The 26,871-nt window shown below is 37.8% G+C and overlaps 1 protein-coding gene across 25 annotated transcripts in view; it reads right to left on the bottom strand.

The window, feature by feature from the left end:
* The window catches only part of Erc2 (ELKS/RAB6-interacting/CAST family member 2), an 877,829-nt gene that overhangs the window by 597,499 nt on the left and 253,459 nt on the right, over nt 1-26,871 (bottom strand). For all 25 annotated transcript variants that reach the window (XR_007346866.1, XR_007346870.1, XR_007346867.1 and 22 more), the window contains one exon: nt 8,475-8,549. Coding sequence is in view for 18 of the 25 variants with exons in the window: in XM_048801108.1 (XP_048657065.1) it covers nt 8,475-8,549 (75 nt within the window). In the remaining 7 variants the exon portion in view is untranslated. The remainder of the gene's footprint in view (nt 1-8,474; nt 8,550-26,871) is intronic.

The raw sequence follows: 26,871 nt of genomic DNA, 5'->3' as shown, positions 1-26,871 counted from the left end.
AAATTTCATTTTATAATTATAACTAATATTCATTTTTAAACACTGACTAATCATTTGGCTAAATTCATTGGTTAATCTAATAGTTATATGTAAATTGAAATTTTCTTCATATATAATTATGAGGCCTTTTTATGTGATAAAGGCTTTTTTATGTGATAAAAAAGGTTTTATTTCTTCCTTTATAATTTTCATACCTAGGGTGTCCAAAACATTGTTGAACAGAAGTAATGGCAACAGATATTCTTGTCTTGTTTCTTATAGCGTGGGGAAAACTCTCAGCATTTTACTATTAAATATGTTATTTTCGATAGCTTTCTTGTAGCTACCCCTTATTAGATTAAAAAAATCCACCACTTCTAATCTGATTTTCTTAAAAGTTTTTTGGGGTGGATGGGGCAGGGGATAGATCTTATATTAAATGCTTTGTCTGCATCTACTTAAATTATACTGATTCATTTTCTTTATCCCACTAATTGTGGTGAATAACATTGATTGATATCCAAACACTAGTCTGTTTTTACAGTCCTACAATAAACACAATTTGGTTATGTCATTTTTCACTAATGTCTTAGTTCATTAAGATATTTTGTATCCATGTTTATTCAGGTTATTACTTGTAATTTCCTTTCTTATGATGTCTTTATTGGGCTTTAAGATCAAGTTTATGCTGGTCTCAAAAGCAGATGGTAAGAGTTCTCTTTCTATTCCAGAAGTCTCTTTATGAGTTATTTAATTTCTTCCTCAAGCATTTGGTACAATTCACTGAAGAAGCAATCAGGACATGTAGTCTTTTTGTTTGGATTTTAAGGTTTTATATTTCTTTTGATGGCAAAATTTCTAATTATAAAATCATTTTGTAGTATATAGGACTACATGGATATTCTATTTCTTTTGCAGTTTTGACAAGTTGTATTCTCTAAAGAACTTAGCATTCACCTAACATTTCATTTCTATTAACATAAGATTGCTAATAAAATCTTCTTTTCTTAGTGTTACTATGTATATAGTTATGCCTCCCTTTCATTTCTGAGGTTGGTTATATGTGCTGTTTCTAGTTTTCTCAATAATTGTAGTTAGGAGTTGTCATTGTCCTTAATCTCTTTAGAGACCACATTTGGCCATGGTGTTCCTATCTACTATATGTTTGCTTTCAAGCTCACAATTTCAACTTTTATCTTTATTGTCGCTTTCCTTCTAAATTCTCATGGTTTCTTCCTTCTCTCAGCCAAACTGAATAATGTGCTCTTCCCCAGACTCTTTAAACTTTCTAGCCTTCTTGTCTTTGCTACAATGGTTCCCACCATTTATAAACCATACTTCTTTACCAAAATCAAGACAACTTTTCAGTGGACTGGGGTTGTGGCTCAGTGGTAGAGCACTTGCCTAGCATGCGTGAGGCACTGAGTTCGATTCCCAGCACCACATAAAAACAAACAAATAAAGTAAAGGTATTGTGTCCATCTACAACTAAAAAAAAATATTTTAAAAAAGACAACTTTTCAAGATCCTCCTCAAATGTTACCTCCTCCAAGAAGCATTCCCAGCTCTCTTCTACTTGATATTCTTTGAATCCCCATAGCTCATCTTGCCCTTCTTAGGTTACTTTTATAACCTGCTGTACACACTTCTTTCCATTAGTACATTAAAGACTGAAGGTTCAGTTTTTCTGAAAGGCCCACCATGGATCTAGACACAAAATAGTTGCTCAGTAAACACTAATGTTTGTGATTTAACTTCAGGAGTTATATTCACACAAACTAACCGAATTAATAGCAGGCATTATAAACTGGCAACTCAGCCAAACATTTAGATTCATTCATATCATAAGAAGACTTTGAGCAAAAATGGAAAGAAATGTCATTTTTTATTCTTACTTGTTTCTAAAGGACAACCATATATCATCTAGAGCTAACATTTAACTTGACATTTTACTTTTTTTGGCCATCACTAAAAACCCACATTTTTCCCCTTATTTAAGTAAAATAGTTTAAAAAATTGTCCCATTTAACTTTTAAGTTGAAAGATGAGAAGATGAGGACATCTCCCAAAGGAAAAAAAAATAAGCTAAGGGATAATTCTGGTATTATAAATAGATAGTGCCCATCAAAAACACAAGGTTTTATAAATTGGAACAATTTATCACTCCACACTGTTTTAAAAATGGGTTGGGGGCCTTCAGACCAAGAATTAAAATTCAGAGGGGGAAACAGGGCATATGCTGGCTATAGGATACATATTTGGAAACTTATTTGGAGGCTTGATAATAGATTCATGTAAAATGCATCAGTATTGCCCTATAGCACGAAGTATAGTTCTGTGCCTATCAAAATACATCAAATAGGCATCTCTGGCCCTCTACCTTTTCTATGATGCAAAACTCAGTGCATAATTTCCAAAATAAATGTTGAAAGAACCACCAGTTGAACCGACAGGCTATCTTCAGTAAAATCAGACAGGAGATGAAGAGAAAACAAGAGCTTTGGGAAGAAACTTGTGCTCCAATTTTGCCAACTCCCTAGCAGTAGGATTTTGAGCAGGTTGGTTATTCTAAGTCACAGCTTTTTCATCTGTGGAATGAGTACGGTTATGAATATTCACAGATTTACTGCAAGCGCCTCACCCCCATGTGTGATAGTGCCATTGAGGTGTCAAGGGTGGTTCAGGTGGCATTGTTGCCATTACAGATACTGTCTTATTGCTATTATTTAATATCCACAAAAGGGACAGGACCATATTCTTTTATATGTGTTCAGTGCTAGGGATTGAACCCAGGACCTCTCATACTAGGCGGCTCCTCTATATCTGAACCACAAGAAGAGGGGCCATATTTTTGTGTGTGTGTGTACCAGGAATTTGAACCTAGGGGCATTTAGCCACTGAGTCACAGCCCCAGGCTGTTTTCAGGGTTTTTGTTTTTGTTTTTTTTAATATTTTATTTAGACACAGGGTCTTGTTGTGTTGCTTAGGGCCTCAATAAATTGCTGAGGCCCACTTTGAACTCAGGATCCTCCTGCCTCAGCTTCCTAAGCTGCTGGGATTATAGGCTTGTGCCACCACACATGGTAAGGGCCATATTCTTAAGGCCTAAAAGCTATCTTGATTGGTTTCACTAGAAAAACTGGATTTGGATACACTTCCTAGAAATACAGCATCCTGAAAGAAGAAATAATTTTAATTATGACCCCAAACAGACTCTTAGATGAGCGAAATAAACCAAAGTAGAGCCCAGAGCAAAAAGAAATATGGCAGCCACTTCATAGCATCTCTGACTAAAACCCGGATCCAGTAAGTTCATGAAGGTTATTGGGTTGTGATGCACAGTCTAGGTTTGGGTTCAAACTCTTTCTCTTCCTAGCTGTGTGACCTCAGGCACGTTGTCAAGCTCTGGGCTTCATGTTGTTCTGGTGCATCCCTTCTATCCCTCATAGAACTGAATGGTTGAATTTAACCAAAAGATCAATAAACCTCCTATGGAAAACTTAACCCAATGCAGATCAGCCCCACAGAAAAGAGCTGTCATCTGTGTGAGCACAAAAACAAGGTGCAGTCCTTAGTTTTTATCACAAAAGTCAACTTCCCCACCTGAATGCAAAGTCACATTCTTTCACAAATAGCACAGTTATACTTCAGCAGCTTAGTCAAGGTCAATCTTGTGCTGCTTATTTGCTTATTACCCAGTTCCAGGAAAAGAAAAGAAAAGAAAAGAAAAGAAAAGAAAAGAAAAGGTTGATGGGGACAAATGTCATTCAGGGAATACTAATGCCTAAACTAGTCACATGACTAAAAAGCTAAATACCCTCAATCCTTACTTTAGTTACCAACAGAAATATTGTTTCTTAGTGGCTTTAGGCTTGGCTTCTTTTTTGTTGTTGTTGTTGTTGTTGTTACATTTATTGGTCTTCTATTTAATGTTGTATGTTTTTATTAAATAGTTGCTTGATACCCATTGCTTTTAAACCTTTACTGTAAAAGAAAATACATTACAGGAAAACACCCTAAAGAGAGGTAGATATTAATGAATTATAAGGCAGTCCCTCCAGTGACCCCCACCAGGATCACTCCCTCTCTCCAATCCCCTCATTTTTTTTCTTTTCTTTTTTATTGGGGGGGCGGGGGAGTGCTGGGGATCAATCCCAGGGCCTTGTGCATGCAAGGCAAGCACTCTACCAACCGAGCTATGTCCCTAGCCCTCATTTTTTCTTAATGGGACACAGTAACTTTTAACTTTGCACTTCCCAACTGTCTTGTATCAGTGTCCCTCTAGGGATTTTGATCACTAATTCCATTTGTTCCTCTGGGAGGGAACATGGGAACAATATCACCCCAGGTCTTCCATGACACCTAGGATGTCAGAGGCCCTGGCTTCTTAATCCACTTTAGTTAACAAGTTCACCAGATCAAATATATTTTCTGCAACTTTCACCAAAATCTTTATGCCACTCATATATGTTCCATTTGATAAATTCTGCTGAAACTTTGATAATTTCTATTATGCTACTGGAAAGTTGTTTTCCTTGATGAATAAGCATCATTTTAATGGATTAAACAAATGAGAACGAAGGACCACCATGCATTCTCTTTTCAATCTGGACTGTTAAGTTGGGAGTGAAGATTTATGCTTTAACTTAACAAGAACCCTTGTTCTAGAATGGGTTGAATTTTTGCTTTTTTAAAAAAACGTAACATTCTCCCTTCTCTTCCTTCTGTGGTTTTTGGAGCTGCTATAGCCATCTTTCTCAGATAGGCAGGGAGAAGCTGAAAGCTAAGATCAGAAATGGGATGAAAGAAAACAGGAGCTACTACTACCTTTTGAGCCTGAATCAGGCTATGCCTGAAGCAATAACTGACTTTTTCCAGGTAAGTGAGAGCCAATAAATTTCCTTTTGGCCACTTTGAATTAGTTAGAACTTCTAAGAGACTGAAAATCTAACAAAGAAAAAAAGCTTTGAGGTTATCTGACAAATACTGCCATTACTGTAATTCATGTTCTTTTTTTAATAAATGGGTAAAATTTTACAAATGAACCCAAGAAAGTGAAACTTTTGGACATCATGTTCATGTCATGTCAAATTTATAGCAAAAACAGGTTAGAAACACATTCTTTCAGAGTAATTAGCATTTAAGAAACATGACAAAAGCCTTTTAACTGCCTTTCTTACTGACAGTTGTCCCTAAGAGCAGAAAAGGGGAACTTGGTACAGAATCTTTAGACAGAATATCAAGAAAAGGTGGAGCATCACAACATCTACAAGAAATTAAATTTTTTCAAGAAACACACAGTGTTCTAAGCGCAAATTTGGAACATAACTGCCAGATCAAATCAGGATCAAAATTAAAACTTGGAGATTCCTGCAGGAAGACAGATTACAAATAACTTTACTCACTTTGCTTCCTTTCATTTTCATTCAGGTGATTTTAGCCCCCTGGCTCAACTGGCTGGCAGCAGATGTCACTGACATCTGCAAGAGAACTACCTCTGCTTTGATGCAGGAAGGTGGCCTCTCAAGCATTCACTCCATGGAGACATACTCTCTCTCAACAATCCAAGTCCAGAGGGGTACACAGAGATCTACTAGAGCTACAAGGCTGTGGTTTTAAATAGTGCATGGATTTAGGCAAGATTTTGTAGACTTTCATAACAAACACCTTGTTTGAGTTGGTGCAAAGTGTGTAGGTGGGGATGATGGAGGTTCAGAAATTCACTCTTAGTTTCTCTCTAAGTAGTAAGAGACAAGTAGAAATATCTTATCTCTTATCTCCCTGAAACCAAGGAGCTTTATTTACTCTAAGAAAACTCTTTTTAATTTTAGATTTTGCCACCACACTAGATGACACTAATGTCAAGGCACAAGATGACACTCAAGTTTACCTAAAGTTAAGATACAAGAGGGTCCCAAGTTTTATCTTCCAGGTTTAAAGGCCAATTTGGTACTCAACTCTGAGGCCCACAATATTGGTTTCGAACATTTCCTCCAATTTCTAATGCATGAAATCGGATGAGATCACAGCCTGTCACAAGCTACACACATGGCCAACAAGATGACCCTCCACCAGCTGCCTCCATAATTCAATTTAGGTGTGTTGAATATAGATGCTAATGGGACCCAGACTTCTCCACTGATAAAACATAAGGTATTCAATTTGTAAATTAATAAGCACCAAAAAAGACAACAGAAAAACTCAAGCTCAGTTTCCTGACATATGCATAAATATATATATTTGTGCAAAAATTGAGTTGTGTGTGTATTTATGTATATGTGTGTGTGTGTAAATATATATGTATGTATACACATACATATATACAAAAACAATTCAATTTTTTGCATTTTATACATGTTTATATACATATATATGTATATATGTAGACACAGAAACATGATCTTAAGTCAAATGAAGATCTATATATATATATACATGTATAAATCTGCATATATATGTATACATATATATAGTGATATATATGTATATATATCGATCTTTGTCTTAAAAACATGTTCCTATGTCTATAAATCAGCATCATTAGAATACAGTAAAAAGAAAAATTCTAGACTCAATTTACTGATAACATGTATATATGAATTTACCCTAATAATCATGTTTTCATTTTTCATTCCTTCCCATGTAGATGGTTTAAATGAGTGTTCATATTTATTATTTTTTTGTTTATTTTCCAATAAGACACGATGCTAGAAATAGTAAACTATAATCCAACAAATATAGTTGTTTTCGGATAGAGATATTGAATAAGAAAATACCCACCACATTAGGGGAGATGCCTCTTCCTGATTTCTCCAAAGATTTTTTTAACTTACTTTTACTTTTTTAAAAAAATAATAATTTGGAAATATATTGTATATACCTCCAATTCTCTAATGCTGTTTGTGTTGGGGACTGGGGAGGTGAATGTGGAGGTAGATGACAAGTAGGACTGAGCTACCCTTTGCAAAATAAGTCAAGTTTTTTGTCCTTCTGTCTTTTTTTGCTTTTTCTTCTTTTTCTTTCTTTTCTTTTATCTTTCTTTATGTCTTTCCTCCTTTTTCAATTTTTTTAAGCCTTAACCAAATTTCAAGCTTGGTTGCAATGTGAAATAAGGATGAAATCTCAATTATAAACAAACCACCGTCCCCCAAATGTAGAATAAGTATCTTTTCAAAATAAGTTACAAAATCATATAAATTTAAAACAATTTGTAAGCTACATCAATAGTTATTTTTAATCTTATTAGTATTTGTTATCTTTAATGATTCTTTTCAAGCCAATTTGCTGAAAATACATTATGAGTGCTTTGACTCATGTAACCTTACTTGAGAGACACACAGTTTAAAGCCAATGTTCTATACTATTTACACACACACACACACACTTCACCTGGATAAAGACAAAACACTATAAAGACTATGAAAAAAAATCCCAAGTCAGAACTGTACATACTAAGAATTTAATAGTTCATGTTTGTTTCTTTTTCCCTAGGACTTGGGAAATTTTGGGCAGACAACTCAAAATCATGTGTTGCAAGAAAGACAGAAAACTCATTATCCTATCAGCAAGCTTCAGAATGTTCTTGTAGGCCAATAGTGTCCAGGAAACTCTGAGTATTAAACACAAGTATGGAATTTGCAGGCTGCAAACAGCTCCATTACAAAAGCATTTTTCTTAGTAGAACAATTTAAATCAAGAATTAGTTATACTTAAGACAAATATTTTAAATGTTTGCTTCCTTCTGGCAAAAAATGGAAGTAAAAAAACTTCCAATAGATACTGGACAAGCAACTGTGTTCCATTTAGATTTGCTTCTTAATCACAGATTATAGCTTGGCCTTCATTTACTTCATTGTTTTATACATGCCCTAAATTCACTCAGAAAAAAAATTTTTAATTCCTTTAGTTTATGTCTTTGCCTCCATTGCCAAATAGAATACTTTGTATTTAATAAATTATTGTTACCTCCAGACTTTTTTAAGGAGAAAATACTGGAGTCATAAGAAAGTATTTTTCTTTGAAAAGTAAATTTTGCTGATAGTATAATTCTGATTATTTTCTATTATGATACATTTAAAATAGCTTCTCTTTTGTCAAATTCTAGTTTCTCAAAGGTATCTTTTCATTGTAATATCAACAGGGGTGGGGGATTATTCTAGCTTTAGAAATTTACTTTTAAAGCACATAAAAAAAAAAACCCAAAACCAAAAACCTCCCTTAAGGCTAAAGGCATTTGCCATACTTTGGAAATGAACCCAGCTCCTTTCAGCCAAGGGATACTTGATACCTTTATTCTTTTGCCTAGGAAAGGCATCCTAATTAAAAGACTAATAAATTAAATGCACTCAGAAAGGCAAAAAGATGCAGAAGCAAAACACACACCAGGGTGCCTAGTGAAAAACACAAGGCTCATTTCACATGTTTGTTAGGTACCATCAAGTTAGAAAAAATTCACAAGGCACAGCTGTTTTTGAACAAATGTGCTCAGCTCCTACCTTCATTTCAATGACAGTCTGGAGAGCCTTCGTCTTGGCTGGCTCCGGCTGAAGTTGGCTTCTTCGGTGTAATTCCTGGGGAGGAACACGATAGAAATAAGCCTGACGGTTCATCCTTCCGTTATACCATGTCCTTTACACAGTTACCACACAGCCCACTGGGTCCAGGTTCCCTGTTCACAGACATAAACAAGCCACAGGTGCCTCTTCCCCCACACTCTTCAGCATCCCTCCTGCCGGCAGCCTGCATTCCGGTGAAACGCTCCTGGCACATGCGCTATTTCTAAAACTTCCATCAATAATTAATGTCAACTGTGACAAAGCCAGCAAGTAATCATAGTCCAAATACTGTTCAACACTGGGGCTGATGCCCAGCCATCATATCATAATTTACTAAATTACATTACTCTGCGCTCCCAACACAAACACGGCAAGGAAACAGAGGAAAGAAAATGACTAACGTGGCTGCAAATCCACTGCAAGCATGGCATTTTGCTAATGAGCTAGGTTTGAAATGAGCAATTGAAAACCATTTCAGTGCAACTGTGACACTTTTCAGAGTGATCTGATGAAACCCTGTGAATCTCTTGCTTCCAAATTTACAGTTTCCATCCTTGCTCAAAAAAAAAAACCGCAACTGTGGGTGATGCTTATGTGTCATGATGCCAAGAAATTAAAACTGGCATTAATATCAACAATGTTAGAAGAGAGACACAAATAGTTAAAGCCACATGTGAACCCAAGAACTCCTGGAATAATGAATGTTTTTTGGGGGAAAGAGCAAACAACATATTTGCGATTTTAAGCTTGAAGGCTCAGTTTTGCACGCTCTCCTCAAAAGAACAGTTTTGTCAAGATTTTGAAAAGTTGTCTTGGCAGAAGGGAGAGATAAAGATAAGGCTTGTTCAGGCCATGCTTTGGTTGTCTTAATCACTTATGAGAGTGGGGAATGACAGGAATAAAAAAAGGGCTCTTGCCTGCCCAGGCTGCTGGGAATGACAGGAATAAAAAAATGACATGGAGGAATTCCATTAAGACTTGTTTCTGCTTCCAAAAAAATCAATTTAAAGTCAATATGGAGTAGTTCTATGCTTTTAGAACTACTGGTTTATAACTATTGAAATGTTAAAAAAAATGGGGAGGTGGGAAAGAGGACTAATATAATTTCTAGCTTTTTCAAAGTAAGGGTATTTAAAGTTAACTGCCTCTACTACTACCATTTACTGTCACCACCATTTCATAAAGATAGGGCATATGAATGTAAAAATTACTGTAACAACCAAATCCCACATGAAAAGAGAGTCCAAATAACCTTTTGACCACATCTTATTGTGTTGTCTTTTATGCCAGTGGCCTTAGAAATCTTGACCATGGACCAAGATGCACTTGTCCAGGGATCAGCACTAGGGAAATCATTCAGTCTGAAAAGATATTTTCTCCTCAAAGCCATTAGTAGTACAAACCAGCAATCTTACGGAAAACCTCCAATTTGAAAACTGTGCTTCCTAATTACATAAAAATGCTCTCACATCAGTTAGGACGTTTTTCCCCCTAACATATTCCTGGAAGGGATGGGGTCAGTACTGTTGAACCTATTTTTTTTTTGAATAGAGAAAGAGATCCTGTGTGTTTGGGAGGCCCTGGGCTGCAATGAGGTGGGGATATAAGCATGTTTAGGTTTCCTGAAGATGGCAGAGGTTTTCCTGAAGGAGTGGTCTTCTAGGCAGTTGTCCTTTTTTAAGCATCTACAGTGTCCCTTGCACTACTTCTCTCTTGCAAGTCTTAGCACTACCAAATGAAGAAGATGTTCTATATGGTGAGTCCAGTGGGTTTCTGGTACCCATTTAAAAAACAGTACCCACCATGGCCAACTTCAAGTCACCTGAGTAGCATAACTGAATACAGAGTTGGGAAGTGCAATGATTTGGATATGGTTTACTTGTGTCCCCCAAAGTTTAATTTTTTAAGTATGGTTATGTGGGAAGGGGCAGGGCCCTTAAGAAATGCAGCCTAGTGGGAACTTATTAGGTCATTGGAGATACTGTCCTCAGAAGGGATTAAGGTGTTTTTCATGGGACTCTGGTTAGTTTTCATAAGAGGGTTTTTATAAAAGAGCAAAACTGGCCCCTCCCTACTCACTCTGTCTTCCTGTCTCACCATGTGATCGTTCCTGCTCCTATGCACACCTACCATGATGTCCTATAGCCATAGGGGCTCTCCTCAGAGCCAACACCAGGCTGTTTGTACTTTTAACCTCCAGAACTATGAGCTAAATAAACAAGTACCTAGTGTCAGGCATATTGTTATAGCAATGGAAAACCGATTGATAATGGGCATAATAACACACCATTGTGTAGTGTTTTCTGCAGACACAACATATGTAATAACCTCAATATCCTAGATAACAGTAATGTAATTAAAAATTAATGAGTTTTGAGTTTTCATGCAATTTAATTATGAGTTTCTAAATTTAATTTGTAACATTAGTTGGTAGAACAAGTTTCAATCAGCTTTCATGAATCAGAACAACCCAGTTTTAGTACACTAGGGTGTAAATCCTAGGAGGACTTCAATGAACTTCATAAAAAGCTGCTCAGCCCTCAACATTACCTGCAACATTGTTGGAGTTCTCTGAACCAATACCATCTCATAGAAGAGAACATAGAAAATAAATCACTCAGAGTTTTTCTATAGTAAGTGGTAGAAGAGAAATAACTTTCACAGGTCATGAGGTCTAATATCAAGTGGCATCAAAATTATACTCAAAAAGAAAGACTGAGAAATAAAATCCATGATAAATTTATACCATGAATACTGTTCCAGAATAAAAATTATGAGATAATTTGAGGAGAGAGGTTAAGCTTGCACAAAACAAGTAAAAATAATCCAGAACCAACTAGGCAACAGAGTGAAAATAAAAAACATAGGGTAAAGGCATGTGCTATTATAATTTCTGCCAAAAACAAAAATATTGTTAAGGAAGATTGTGCAATAAAAAAGCCAAACTTATGGCAATGGTTTAGCAAAAACGGAAACAGAGTTCTCTTTTCTAAAATTATACAAATTCTATTGTAATATAAACCAGCTCAAAATCCAAACAGGGCCCTTGTCCTCTGTGTCACTTCTTTAAAAAAAAAAAAGAGAGAGAGATAGAGAGAGAGAAAAGAATAATTCTAATTTTCTTAACTATCCTATTTTTCAATCCTGACTTCAAATTCCTAAATTGTCAGGTAAAGAGGATTATAACCTAGTATCCACACTACATGGAATGAGTAAAAGTCCAATCTAAGACTTTTGTCCACCTCTAAGCACTAAACATAATTAAATAACAATGAAGAGGGGAAAATGCTCTGCCTATGACAGAGGATCAACTGCCCAAAAAAGATTGATGCTTCTCTTTCAAAGGGTAGAGTTCTTGCCAGGAAGCCCATCACTACCATCAGCACACCTTTGTATCTAGATGGGTTTTATTCCTGGCCAGAGGAATGTGGAGAGAAATGAAAAACTTGCCTTCCATAGAAACTTCCCAATTAGTCCTCCACCCTCCCTCTTTTCCTGTCTGCTGTCTCGAGGTAAAGGACTCCAAGATCCAAGAAGACAGCAAAGCCCTAAGATAAATGGAACCTGGGTTCCTGAAACACTATTTGAAAAGGCTGTTTGACACTTACACCAGATGCGGGTATGAGTGAAAATTAAACTTCTAATAAGTCTCTGAGCTTCCAGCCTCTTTCTGTGAAAATCCCATATCATTGCTTTAAAACCCTATCAGTTCTGTATTGTTCATTGCTTTTGAATCATAGAAGAGATTTAGAGAAAGAGAAAGAGATTGTAGCATATGATCGCTTGCCAAATTTTTCTAAATAGAGAGAGCATATAGCAGCCAACTTATCTTACTAACTATCCCTAACTACCTCAGAGAATCACCCATTGTGCACCAATCTTAACTCATGGATTTCCCTAGGAGCACCTGGTGTTCTCTCACACAGGAAGAACAAGATTTAACTTATTCTGATAGATTTCAAATGATAGTATTAAGTCATCAAATACAGTGGCACTTAAAAGAGATCTGTGACCCAGAAAACCCTTAAGAATCAATTGGAATGTGCAGATTTTCTCCAGAAATGGGTACATAAGCATGCACATAAACAAAATGGTATGTACCATTTTTGTACAGGGATTGGCTCAACATGCCAGAAATACTTTGATCTAAGAATCATTTATTGATAGGAAAGAGCACTGTATTAGGAGTCAGGAGCCTGTAGTTCCAGCCTGAGACCTCAGGCATTCCTTTTCCAATCTGTAGAAAAATAAGTTTTACGGCTGGCGGGCAGGGGGCTGCGGGGGGTAGTCTAATGCCCTTCAGATTTTAAATAGGTAGCTGACCCTGAAATACTAATCTCTGGTTGATATTTCTAATTATATCCAATTCTCAGTTTTAAAAGCAGAGGGAAACATTAAAGAAGAAAACTGGCAGCATCACAAAATAATATGCCACTCTGACACTGATCTCCAGATCATATATATTTTCCTATAATTTCATGTCTAGGTTGGCCATATAGCTGGTCTAAAACTGCCAGTCAATTTTGGGTGATCAACAAGGAACTGTATCAATAACCTAGAATTTTGAGTATGATATATAGGGTAGCTTATCCGAATGACATTTCTTGGCACTTAATGAGAGTCTAGAGTTTAGTGAGTTAATTCAGATGGATACCAGCTTTCAAGACAAGCCTGGCAAAATGTTCATCCATAATATACAGTTTCTTCAGTAGACCAAAACAAACACAAACAAACAAAAAAAAACGCTTAACTTTCTTTCTAAAGATAACTACTATTTTTACCTGTCTTTCTCCATTATTGTTCTGGAAATCTGCTGTGTAACAAACCACCACATACTTAGTATCAGGGTATCATATCACCACCATTTTATTTATGCATTCTAAGTTAGGAATTTATAAAGCATAGAGTAGGGATTGCTCATCTCTGTGGCATAATGTCTGGAGCTTGTGATAGGGAGCACTGATGAATCCATTATTAGGGATTAAATAGTTCTTTGACTGGAAAATCATTTGGAGGCTGGACTTAACTGGAATTCCCAATATGAATACCAACATACAACCTTTCTGTGTAGCTTGGGCTTCCTCACAGTATGTCAGGCTCAGGTCAATACAACTTCTTACATTTAGGTGTTGAAACTCCAAGAGAAAGAGTTCCAGAAAACAAGCAAGAGAAAGCATGGTCTTTTATTACCTAACTTTGTAAGTCCCATTGGATCATTTCTGCCCTATGCTCCATATGTTGAAGCAGTCAAAAGCATGTTCAGATTTCAGGGAAAATTGTCAAGGAATTTGAAATCATGTTTTTAAATTGACAATCTTGGGGACGGGGGAGTAGCTCAGTGGTACAGCACTTTCCTAGCATGTACAAGGCTCTAGGTCAATCCTTCATATGTGCGCACATAGGTGCACACACACACACAACTGGTGAAGTCAATAGGAAAGTTAACACTATAATCTCAAACTCACTTCAGTCTTAGGATATGGCAGATTCATATATTCAAATTATAAATTGATATAGAGGATAAGGGAACACAGTTGTAAACCAAACACACCAATGCCTCAGCCCTCATGGGATTTTTATTCATGATTAGAATGCGGAAAAAGGTACAATTTTAAAAGGAGACTAAGCTACTTTGTTACAATTCTTATGAGGGATAATAAGTCAGGAATGTGGGATGGGATAGACTAGGGAGGGGCAGATCAATTGCAAGTTTAAATAGTCAAGGAACGCTTCACAGAAAGGTGACATGTGAGCAAAGATCTAGAGAGAATGAGAACTACACTGTATGCTTATTTCACACAGAGGGAACAGAAAATGCTGGATGTGTGGCTAGACCTGCATGAGGGATAGGGAAAATTTTTTATCAAATAAGTGCAAGTTGGGAAATGATGAGAAGTTGGGCCACAATTTAGAATGCACCGGGGACAGTGGTTTTCCCTGAGAAAAACAGAAAGCCATTGGATGGTCTGAGCAAAGGCAAAACATAATACTAGACACATTCTCAAAGAACTGCTCCAGCCATTGAATTGCAGTAAGGTTTTAGAAGGGTGATGATAAGAACAGAACCAAAGGAACTAGCTGGAATAATCCCAGCAAGGAATGCAAGAGCTTTGGAACAGGGCAAGAGAGTGGAGGCAACGAGGAGTTGAATTTGCATATGTTTTGAAAGTGAGGCTGACTTGACTTCCTCCTGATGGTTTGCCTGGGGACCACAGACAGACTGAAGTAAAGGATGGCTCCAGGGTTGTTAGCCTTAACAGCAGGAAGAACAGAGGTGGAAGGCCAAGATAGGAAAAACTCATGGAGAAGAGGCAGGAGTTATAGGAACCTATAATCTGGCTTAGCATGCTATTAGCCATCCAGGTGAACATGTTGAGCAAGCAATTGCATAAATAAGGGGAGAAGTAAGAGAGATAATTACAAATTGTGGAATCAGTGAATAAATGTCATTAAAAGCTGTGAGCCTAGATGAGATCAACTAGGTACTGAGCACAGAGAGGAGAGGACTGATCTCCAGGGCACTCCAACTCTAAAGGGTCTGAGAAGTGAGGAGGAGATTGCAAAGGAATAGCCAGTGACGTACAAAGAGAATGAGGAATGGGGCAAGTGAAGACACTGTGTCCATTATGAGGGAGTGACTGCCATATTAAATGGTGCTGAAAGGACAATCAGATGAGGTCAAGGAACTGATCACACTGGACTTAGCTGAAGTCATGAGTAATCTCAACTAGAACAGTTTTGGTGGACAGTCTGAGTGAAGTCTGCTTGCAATGTGTTGTGGGAGGAAAGGGAAGAGAAAAGAACCTCTGGCTACTGTATTTGAACAGTCTACTTTTTAACTACTCATTTATCAATAGTTTAGATATGTATACTCAAGTTCATAACAATATTATAACAGTAGTCAAAAAATAGAAGCAATTCAAGGGTCAAGTCATTTGAATTAATGAACAAAATGTCATATATACATACAATGAAATGTTATTCAATCTTAAAAAGTAAGAAGTCTTTAACATCTGCTACAACATGAATGAACCTTAAAGGCAATATTAAGTGAAAAAAGCCAGTCAATAAAAGACAAATACTATTTAATTCCACTCATACGCAGTACTTAAAACTTATAAAAAGGATGATTCCAAAGAGTAGTTGGGAGGAAATGGGTGATTTGTTTAATGAATATGGAGTTTCAGTTTTGGAAAATGAAAAAGTTCTTAAGATTGATTGTACAACAATATGACTACTTAACTATATATGTTAAAATGGTAAATCTTATATCATATGTATTTTACAATTAAAATACAACAGAAACTGTTGAAGTCCCCCAGCCTTCTTCATCTCTACTCTTCCAAACATCTTAAGGGTAGTGTCTTTCTCATGAATGGTTCTATGCCTTCATTACACATGTGTTTCTTTATACATAGTATAATGTTAATAACACAGTGCACGGTTTTGTAATTTTCCGAAATACCAGCTGTCCGTATTGCATTTTGGTTTTTGCCTTAACAATTTTCTGTTATTACAATTTATCTGTATAAATAATCATTTCCTACTATTTCCCCCCATTTTACAGTGTTCTACTAAGCCTCCCAGTACATGGGGGAACCCAACTCTATTTTAGGCCTCTTAAATATACAATAATTTTTTTTCCTTCTGAAACATGTTTATTCCTTCAGTTTGGGATAATCCTCCATGCTTTTATGCTGTTTTGTATACAGGAGTCATCAAATTGTAGCTGACAAGCCAAGTCCAGCCCACCGCTTTTTTGTTGTTGTTGTTGTTTTTAAATAGTTTTATTGGAACATTGCTATGCCTACTCATTTACATACTGCATATCAATACTTTCATACTATAGTGGTAGAGTTGAGTAGTTGTGATAAAGACCAGATGGCCTGATAAAGCTGAAAATATTTACTTATATGGCCCTTTACATAAGTTTGTCAACCCCTAGTGTAGGATGTCTTTAATACTCTTTCTAGCAATGTAAGGAAAGACAACTATTCCTCATGTGGTAGTTCAAAATTCACATTTTTTATATTCCCTTTATAAGGTAAAGCCTAAATATCTTCCCCTTCACTGTAGAATGGACTCAATAATTCACTTGTAACAAACAGAGTGACATGGGTGACTTCTGTGGCTTGGGCATTAAAGATATTATAACTTCCTTCTTGTTCACATCCTTGGATCACCTGTTCTGGCCAAAGCCAGCTGTCACACTATGAAGCTATCAAGCTGTCCTATGGAGGGGCTCATGTGACATGTAACTGAGGTTTCTTGCCAACAGCTATGCAAAAGAGCCATCATGAAAGTAGATCATACAGTCTAAGTCAAGCATTCACAGAACTAGAATCCCTGTTCAAGAGTAACCATAATGATTATTACCATAAGCCACTGACTGCAGTAATTTGTTATACAGTCATAGATTACAAATATGTTCCAAGAAGGTCATTAGCTGACCCTTTGGACTAGTCTATATCCCATGCCTTCATATATATTCTCATAGCATTGTTTACATGTTCTTCATATCATCGAATACAACTACAGCTTTATACTAATTTATAAAATTGCATATAAGTGATTCACGTCTGTTTCCACTATTGGGGGTAAATTCCATGAGCACCAGGACTCTCTCTGTGCATTATATTCCCAGCAAGTAATATAGTGCCTGCTGAGGATAGATACTCAATAAACACTGAATGACTATTTAAATAGCCTAGTATAAATGAGATTGTACTTATAGGCCTCTAAGTCCTACAGTACTCTTGAGCAAAAAAAGTCTGCTGTGAAAGATGATAATAGCTAATAGTTACTTGTACATTGCTATGCACTAAGCACTCTAAGCACTTTATGAATATTAATGTGTTTAATTCTCAAAATAACCTCCTTAGGAAGGTACTATTATTACCATGATTTTTCACATGAAACAAAAACAGAAAAGTTAGTGACTTTCCGAAGAAAACTTACCAAATTGCACTGCAGTGATTTATCCCAGGCAGTCTGACTCCAGAGCCTATGTTACTGATCACCATGCTATTCAAATCATGTCTTTACATATTTAGGCACACAGAACTGGGGAAAAAAATTTTTCCCAAGTATATTCATCTTTCTATATCTGTGGGTTCTGCATCCCTGAATCTAACCAATCACAGATCAAAAATATTTAGGGGAAAAAAGTGTACTAAACATAAAGACTTTTCTTCCCTGTTATTATTCCCTAAATAATACATTATCGCAATTACTTACATAGAACTCACACTGTATTAGGTATTGTAAGTAATCTGGAGGTTAAACTATATAGGAGGATAAGCCAGTACCATTCTTATATAAGAAAGTACTTGAGCATTTGTGGATTTTGGTATTAATGGGGTCCTGGAATCAAAATTGTGCAAATACTGAGAGATAACTATATTAGCATCCTTTTCAGTCTTTGACATACAAAGCATTTTAAAATAATCTAAGATATTTCAATAGGGCCAAATCAATAGCTATACTGAACTTTGGATCCTATAGGCCTCCATTTCAAGACCCCATGAAGTATTTAAAGATTGATCACATACCAGGCCACCAAGAAAAACCTCAAATGGATTCTAAAAGGCAGACGTGTTATAGGTCACATTCTTTTCTATATAAGAAAGCAAGAAATTAATAATGCTATCCCCTCCATCTATTAGGAATGGGAACTTGGCCAAGTTGCTGAATTTTCTCTTCAACTTGCTTTCCAGTATCATAGACACCTAATGGGGTGGTAAAGTTGAGATAAGCATGTGAAATATCCAACTGGGCTGGCATACCATACATACTCAATAAATGAAACGCCTTTATTACTGTTGTTGCTCTTGAGTGGTATTATGGTTCAGTTATGACATACCCCAAAAGCTCATGTGAGACACAATGCGAGAATTGCAGAGGTGAAATGATTCATTGTGAGAGCTGTGACCTATTCAGTGGATTAATTCACTTGAATGGATTAACTGTAGGCAGGCAGAGGGTGGCTAGAGGAAGTAGGTCACTGGGGCATGTCTTTGTGGTTTATATTTTGTCTTGGATGAATGGAATTCTCTCTCTTTTTCTTTGTTTCCTGGCTGTCATGTCTTGAGCTGCTTTCTTCTGCCAACCTCTTCCACCATGATGTTCTGCCTCATCTTGGGCCCACAGCTATGGAGTTGACTGACCATGGACTGAACCTCTGAAATCATAAGCTCAAATAAAATGTTCCCTCCTCTAAGTTGTTCTTGTCAGGTCTTTTGGTCACAGCAACAAAAGCCAACTAAAACAAATGGTTGTTAGTAGTCCTAAAAGCGTAGTAGAAATGTATCCTGGCAAAATGCCTTCTCTGCCCACTTCTTCTGGGCTGTGATACTGGTGATCACTAATGCACTGCCACTAGATATAACTGAGTAATATAATTCAAGATGTATCTAACGAAGACCCACTCTGTGCCAAGTAAAACACAATCCTTGCCTTCTGGAGCTTTTGTTGTAAAGTGAGCATTCTCAATAGAGTTGGTATCATACCCAGAAGATTTAGGAAACACCAAGTTGTCCACTGTTGTTGGAAAAGAAAGAGTGATGCAGAGAATGCTTTATAATGCTTTGCCCACCTTTATATTCCTCTATTAGACTCCTCTCTTGTATCCCTGTGTGAGCTGAAATAACCTCTCTAAATCTTATTTAGAAATGAAGCTAATAAATGCAGAAGGGGTAGATAAAAGATCTTGGTCTTACACAGGAACCTTCAAATTCTAAAGACAGGGAAATAGTTTCCATAGAAATACAGAAATGTGATATAAACTTACCAGTAAATTATTTTTTTAGTTGCATACACACATAAAAATGGAAATTTGGGAGCTTAAGACTATATGATTTGAATCTACACACATACATTTCCACCTCAATTTGTTTTAATGCATAACTTGGTCTTTATACTACAGTTGCATTAAAAATTTTTCTCACAAATGTGTCTTGGTCCTTTACATGCTATGATACAGACAAATTAATAGAATGAGATACCAGCTTCATATAATTGGTGAATTGTGTTGGTAGTTTCCTAAGAGAGACAATGTAATTATTCAATTCAATAATTACTGGGCACCTCATATGTGCTAGACAATACAAAGATAAGAAGAAGAAAAAACACCACCCCAGGTCCTAAGGAGCTTGATTATCTAATAGAAAAGCGAACATATAACTAGAATACAAGATCGCAAATGTTAATCTCAACATGAACAGCAGCAGCCACACTTACTACATACAGTCCTGTGCTTCCCTTCCCTTTTGGTTTGATAGCACAGCATCCCTAGAGGGAGGAGTTACCACCCCCATGGGAAAGGCGCAGACAATCAGACTCAGAGAGTTAAATAACACACCCAAGATCACAGAGCTAGTAACACTTGAAGGTGTGACCAAGGCCTGTCTGACGCCTAAGCTCACACCTTTAATTACTAACATAACACTTGGTTTATATTGCTATTTGTAGTCCCTTCATGCTCTGCAAACATCTAAGATTTTAACAGGTAACTAAATCTGACTTCTGGTTTGTTTCTTGGTTCGCTTATAGGAGGACTCTGTCATGGGAACAACATACCATGGAATAGAATGAGAAGTTAAAACCCAGACCTGATGACAGAAGGAAAGTTATGGAATAGTACAGGAGGTGCTTAATCTTAGCCCACCTTTACATTCCTCTTGTACTCCTGTGTGAGCTGAAATAACGTCTCCAAATCTTATATATTACTAGTGTTTTTCTATTCATTTGAGAACATAAGCAACATATCACTCTTCCTATGCTGATAGCTCTCCAATTACTAAGCAGTCACTACCCACTCTTTCTCTCATGACAGTGTCAGGTACTCTTACCAGCATCCTGAGCATAAACCCCAGCCTGTGTACCTGATCTCATCAGATCTCAGAAGCTAAGCAAGACTGGGCCTAGTTGGTACTTGGGTGGGAAAACACCTGGGGATGCTGGGTGCCATAGGCTTTGAGCATGACACTAAGAACCACAGAGGATTTTTTTCCCAGGTTGTGAAAACTAATAGATTTCCCAGCTGGCTTTTACCACTGCGTTGGAGTTGTGACTCTATTTTACCTGTTTGAACTAGAATGTCTGTTACTGTAATTCTATTCTTGCCTCAGCGCTATCCTGTTGGGAACAGATATCTATTTCTTCAGTTTCATAGGCCCACTGATAGAGACTTGTACCCCAGGAGGTGTACTTAATGGATTATATCCAGGGTGTCTTTCATACAAGAGATCATTTAGAAGATAGGACTTCTGAACTGATCAGAGTTAGATGAGATTTTTAGAATTTATGTTAATGCTGTAATAGGATACCCATTGGGAACTGGGGAGTGGGATGAACATATTTATCATGGGGGGATGTAAATCTTTGAGAGTCAAAAAATATATTGTAATAGACACAAATAATTCCCTTATCAAATATGTTCACCTATTTCCAAAACCTGTGAATGTTACATTATATGACAAAAGTTTTAAGTTTAAAGACATTAAAATAAGGAGATTATCCTCAATAATCTAGGTGGGCCCAATCTCATCATATGTGCCTTTTAAAAGCCAAGAACTTTCTCTGATTAGAAGTGAGGGTGATACAGCAGATGGATGAGAGAGATTTTTTAGCATGAAAAGGATTTGATGTTGCCATTTCTGAATCTCAGGTGTAAATACATGGCAAGAACCATAGGAGTCCCCTAAGAGGGTAGCCAATAAGAAAATGGGGCCCCTAAACCTATGAATACAAGCAACTGGCTTCACCTAATAATCTAAATGAGTTTGGAAGCATAACTGATCTCAAAAGCTTTGATTTGGGACCTGTGAGACTCAAGAGTGGAGGATTCAGTTGGGCTGTGCTATACCAGGACTTCTGAGCTAACAAGCTTGTGTGAATTTAAACTGCTAAACTTGTAATAATTTGTTAAGGCGGCAACACAAAATTAATATAATGTGGCTAATTTTTCAATAGCCTTGGGGCATCCTTGTTAGGTAGTTTTTTCTACATTGAGCTGAAATATATTCCCATAAAATGTCCACACACTGGACTCATTCAAGGACTTAAATAACAAACCAGGTTCACCTTCCATAATGACAGCTTCCTGATCCAAAAAAGTCTTTCTTACTAAAGAGTATTATTCTGTCTGTCTTCTATCCATCGTTTCTTACACAGTGTGGTATCAGACACTCTCCGCAATCCCCTTAGTCCACTTCTATGTCTCAGGTCAGATTTCTAAGAGGCAGTGTCCAAGATTGGGTCTTTTATGCAAGTGATTTATTAGGGGAAAACCCAAAGGGGAATCTATAAGGGAGGGAGAGAAGCCATATAGAGAAGCAAGTTAAGCAAGGGTGTTGTTGTATTTCAAATCCAGTCAGAGCCTGAGTCTGTGAGGAGCTACATAGAATGAACCATGCTGCAGTCTGTCCCATCTTGAGTCAAGGGGGATAGGATTCCATGCCCCTACTCTAGGTAGCCACTGCCTATGCGCTGTCAGGCACTTCAAGGCAGGAAGAAATTTTTCAATCCCTTTACTGGCACACCTCCAGTAAAGGTGCTAGGTGTGAGTCACTGACAATAGCACCACCGCCACCAGAAAATGAATACATCTGCCCAGTAAACGGGGTGCTATCATCTGTTATAGTCTAAGATTCAGAGAATATGCACAGAACTCTAGGTACAGTCTAAACCCACATGAAGTAAGTACAATAGGAGTCCATTTCTCTTATTTTAGATCAGTGGCATTAAAACTTTAATTTTAGCCATACAATTTTTCAGATGTGTTTTCTTCCCAAATCCAACATAAGATATGCATATATATTCATTCTCTCTGTCTTGTCTATCTGTATGCCTGTATGTATCTGTGTCTGTCTCTAATTAATTAAGCATCTACTATTTAGCAGACACTGTGATGGGTCCTAGAGATAGGGAGGAATTAAGACAAGCATGTTTGCTGCTATCAAGAAGCTTCCTGCCTGGTATAAAGGCAGTCAGAAAAAGGTAGAGAAAGAAGCTTAAAAGTACAAATGCACACAAGTAGTAAGTGTTATAATGACAACAATAATGAGAACATGCCAAGATAGAAAAGGAGAGGTCTGCTCCCCAAACATGTGATAAAATGCCATCTTGCTAGTTTTGCACTGAACTATCAGTTAAGGGACTTTATTTTCCTGTGCCATTACCTCCCTCTAAAATTTAATGTGGTAGTTAGGGACGGTCCACCAGAGAGGGTAACATTCAAATAAAAACCTGAGGATGAGCAGGAGCCAGAATGTGAACACCCATAAGAAGCATGATCCAGGTAAAGGGAACAAAGAAGTTTTAAAAAAAAATGTGGATCTTCTATAATTACTAGGGTGGCAAGGGGAGGAAAGGGCTGGAGCCCACCCACTCAGTCCATTGCAGGGACCCCTGAGCTATCTTCTTAGAACTCCATGGTTCCTCAAATATCACATGAAAACTTCCTTCTGGGTATCATACTTTGAGTCACAGATTCTGAAACAAGATTAAGAAAGTGTAACTTTCTGTCTGTGGGCCATTAGGGACCACCCAACCATCATTCTGTTTTCCTGGATCTTTCTCTTCCCACAGGGCCTCTTCCTTCTCCAGTACTTGAAGGCAGCATGAGAGGGAAGGCCTAGCTGCTTCACAGCTCCAGCCAGAGGGCCCATTTTAGAGATGCCAGCAGGGGATGGCATATGAATCAACAGCATGTTCCCTGTACACCCCCACGGTCCAGATGGCTGCAGATCACAGGAGCAGAGGGTGGTTCCTACACAGATGACTTCCCTGGCTGGAGACATGTGCCACACTTCAGACCATGAGGAAGCACAGTGGTAGTGGTGATGGTGGCGACATTTATACAGCAAAGGGCAGTCTTTCGTTTGCTGCAGACTGTCATTTCAAATACTCGTCTGTAACAGAATCGTACAGTATGAAACACTGAGGGTTTACAGAATTGGAAAGTACCATTAAAACTTGCTGGTCTAACTTCTCACTTTCATTCAGCTCCTGCACATTCCTGAGTAGGTCACTAAGATGAAGCTCGAAAGAGTTCACATGTGGGCAGTCACATTTCTATGAAACAGCTCTGATAGTTAAAAGTTCTCTCCTTAAATACATTAAATAAAAATCTGCTCCCTCCAACTCTTTTCCCTTTGGACTAGATCTTCATTATATAGGATTTAATAATACTTACACTGGCCATTCATGGCTTTCCATGTCCTGAACATTGTGCTAAGTACTTAACATAAATTTTCTCTAACCTATACCCCAAACTTAGGAGGTAAGGATTCATCCTATCCCTGGTTTTCAGAAAGAAACCTGAGCCTCAGGAGTAATGGAGCAGCCCAAGACCAGAGCATTAAAAATCAAAGCTAATATTTGGACCCATAATCTGTCATTCTCCAAAACACAACCAAGTTCTTGACATGTACACTGTACAGCCCCCAGAGAACAAATCTTTTTCATAACATAATTCTCCTAGTATAGAAATCTAGCCCGCCTTCCTAAGTATTTTTCTTGTGAAACACCTCTAGGTTCTTTAGTCATTCTAAATTTTTTTTTAGTTGTTGATGGACCTTTCTTTCTTTCTTTATGTGATGATGTGAATCTAATTGAACCCAGTGCCTCACACATGCTAGGCAAGTACTCTATCACTGAGCCACCACCCCAGTCCTTCAGTCACTCTTAGTGGAATGTAAGAGCTCAAATAAGAACCACACTGGTGACCCATCTCTGGAAAATCTCCAGTATCTAATCTTCCTAAAACACAGTGCCAAAAACTGGTCATTCCATGCACAGTCTGACAATGGCAGAATCCATGGAATCTGTCCTTCCATGTTTACTCAAGCAGTGGAAAATTGAGTCAGTTCTTTAGAAAGCTTTGAACTGATGTTCTGCACCAATCAAGAATGCTCCTTTATCAGAAATGGTATATCCCTAAATGTATGGAACAAGGTAAGCAGTGCAGTATCAGGCAGTGCATGAAGAAGCAGGGAACAATTGCCCCAGAGAACTGCCTGACACATGAGCGGTCCTTGGTATCCCCCGTGGAACTTCCAAATATTTGGTTTGCAGACCCAACAGATGAAGGCTTTTGGGCCTTCATTCATGTACTGAACTGGAGCTTTAGGGTTGCGGATGGTGAATAAAGCCAGTTGATGGTGCCTACAAGCCAACCCTACACCTGCTCTAAATCTTACTGGCTAGCCTTCAAAGCAGATTCTATGCAAGTCTGGATTATTGTCTTTGTTTACCCTTATTATTTGATAAAAAGTAGTGGAAAACTAGTACAAAAGGACTGATGTAAGTGAGAACAAGCACAAGCCAGAGGATTAAGGCAGGTAGCATTAGTGAATTCTGCAGTTAAAAATGATTCTTCTTTAGCATGATCTGACACTTCAGCCAGGTAACTAACTCCTTTTCAGGTATGAGGCTCAGTAACAAAATTATCAATGTTATCAGAAAGTGATCTCTAAAGATCATGTCAATAATATAAAATATAATGTTGCATTTTAGAACTCTTCCACATCTCTAGGAACAGTGGTCTCTTTCTCCTAAAAATCATGTAGATGTAATTACTGTTTTTTGAATTCCAAACCCCTTCTGGCTCTGCCACCTGCCTAATATGAAATCTAGGACAGGGTGCTAGACTTCTCTATAGCTCATGGCCTCATCTGTAAATGGGGATAATAACTGCACCCGTCCCATTGGGTTGTGGAGATGAAATGGTTACCAGGTGTAAAGCCAGCTGGTAGCAAACAGTGCTTAGAAGTCAGGCACCTAGATATCAGGCATTTAATGTTTAATATTCAATTGTATGATTCAAGTAAAAAGCTAACACCTCCTCACAGTCTGGAATCCAGATAAGCATTGAGAAATATCAACACAGGAATGATAGGGAACTGGAAACAGAGCACACAGAGTCTGCAATGAGGCAGAAAGAGTCACAGGGAGAGGATGCCCAATAAGGCAGATGGTCCCTTTTTGCAAAGTGCTAAGAGGTGAGAGGCAGCCTAGGTAGAAGGGCAGTGGGTCGACAGGTAGACTTCTGGCACAAGCAGAGACCTTGCTGGGCAAGCTGGCAGCCAAAGGCAAGTAGGAAGGCAGCAGAGGGGAAGCCCAGGGAGAGCTCTGGGATCCTAGGTCCTAATCTAGAAACAAGAGAAATAAGGTCCTAAGCCAGGACCTGTACCTAAAGGAGCTACCCTGCAAACTGTAAGTGGGCAGTCTCACTAACCTAACCTCTACCATGTGGCATACCCTTTGGCAAATGGCCGAAATAACAGTACCTAACATCCATTGGCAAGTGCCCTGTCTAAGCCTGAGCCAGTTCAGGTCTTCTTCATACTCTCTCTCATACAACCCTTACCCCATAACTCCATGAGGTCCTATGATTATCCTCATTTATAAATTAGGGGAATGAGGCCCAGCAAAGCGAAGTAACTTGGCTGAGAGCTCAGATAGCCCAGAGCTGGTTGGATGGATAGATGGAATAAGGTAGCAATGATGTCCCAGACCTGAGGTGGAAACCATTTCCTAGGAAGGAATTGAACATCACTCCCATGATAACTGGTCCAGTGTTCTACCAGTGTAGTCACTCTTCACATATCCCCAACACAGTAACCAGGTCCCACTCCCCCAGGATGTCCTTTCAACAGAAAGCACATTCCCTTCATTCATTGTCATTTTTCAAAGGCCCAGTTCAAACCCCATCTTCTGCACAACACTATATGTGCACACACAGGCACATAGTGTTCTCTCTTCCCACCTTGGACTTTACTTTTATTTCCATTAGAACACTGACAATGATAGTCAATATTTCAGGATGATTCTCATGTACCAAGTACTGTGGTAAGAGTGTTCTATGTCCTTTCATCTTCATAATTCCCCCCATTTAAAGGCAAGAAAACTAGATGACTAACCTAAGACAACACAATTCAGATTCTTCAGCCTGTCTTCTTTATCATTATAACCCAGATCTTTCCAACATTCTTTATTTATGTCTTCCACAAGCTCTGGGACAGCTAGGCAGAATGTGGCACCCAGATCCCTATAACTCCCCCATGCCCTGCATATGGTTGACATCCTCCACTATTTGCAAAATTTAGTTGACTTCCTTAAATTCCATCCACATTTAAAGTGAAGCTAATGGTCCTAACACAGCTTGTTGTGCAGTAAATGTTAATTATGAAATATAGACGATAAAACAACTACCTGAGAAATATTGTATATAATCCCATTTGTATTCCATCCATTTATTTCTAGTCTGTTGTTCCAGAAGTTTAAAGCAATGTTTAAACCATATGCCAGTACCCCATGGGGAATGTTATTATTC

Source organism: Marmota marmota, unplaced genomic scaffold, assembly GCF_001458135.2.
Source record: "Marmota marmota marmota unplaced genomic scaffold, marMar, whole genome shotgun sequence".
Lineage (NCBI taxonomy): Eukaryota > Metazoa > Chordata > Mammalia > Rodentia > Sciuridae > Marmota > Marmota marmota.
Note: the sequence above shows the minus strand (reverse complement) of the source record. Positions and strands in the feature narration are given on the sequence as shown.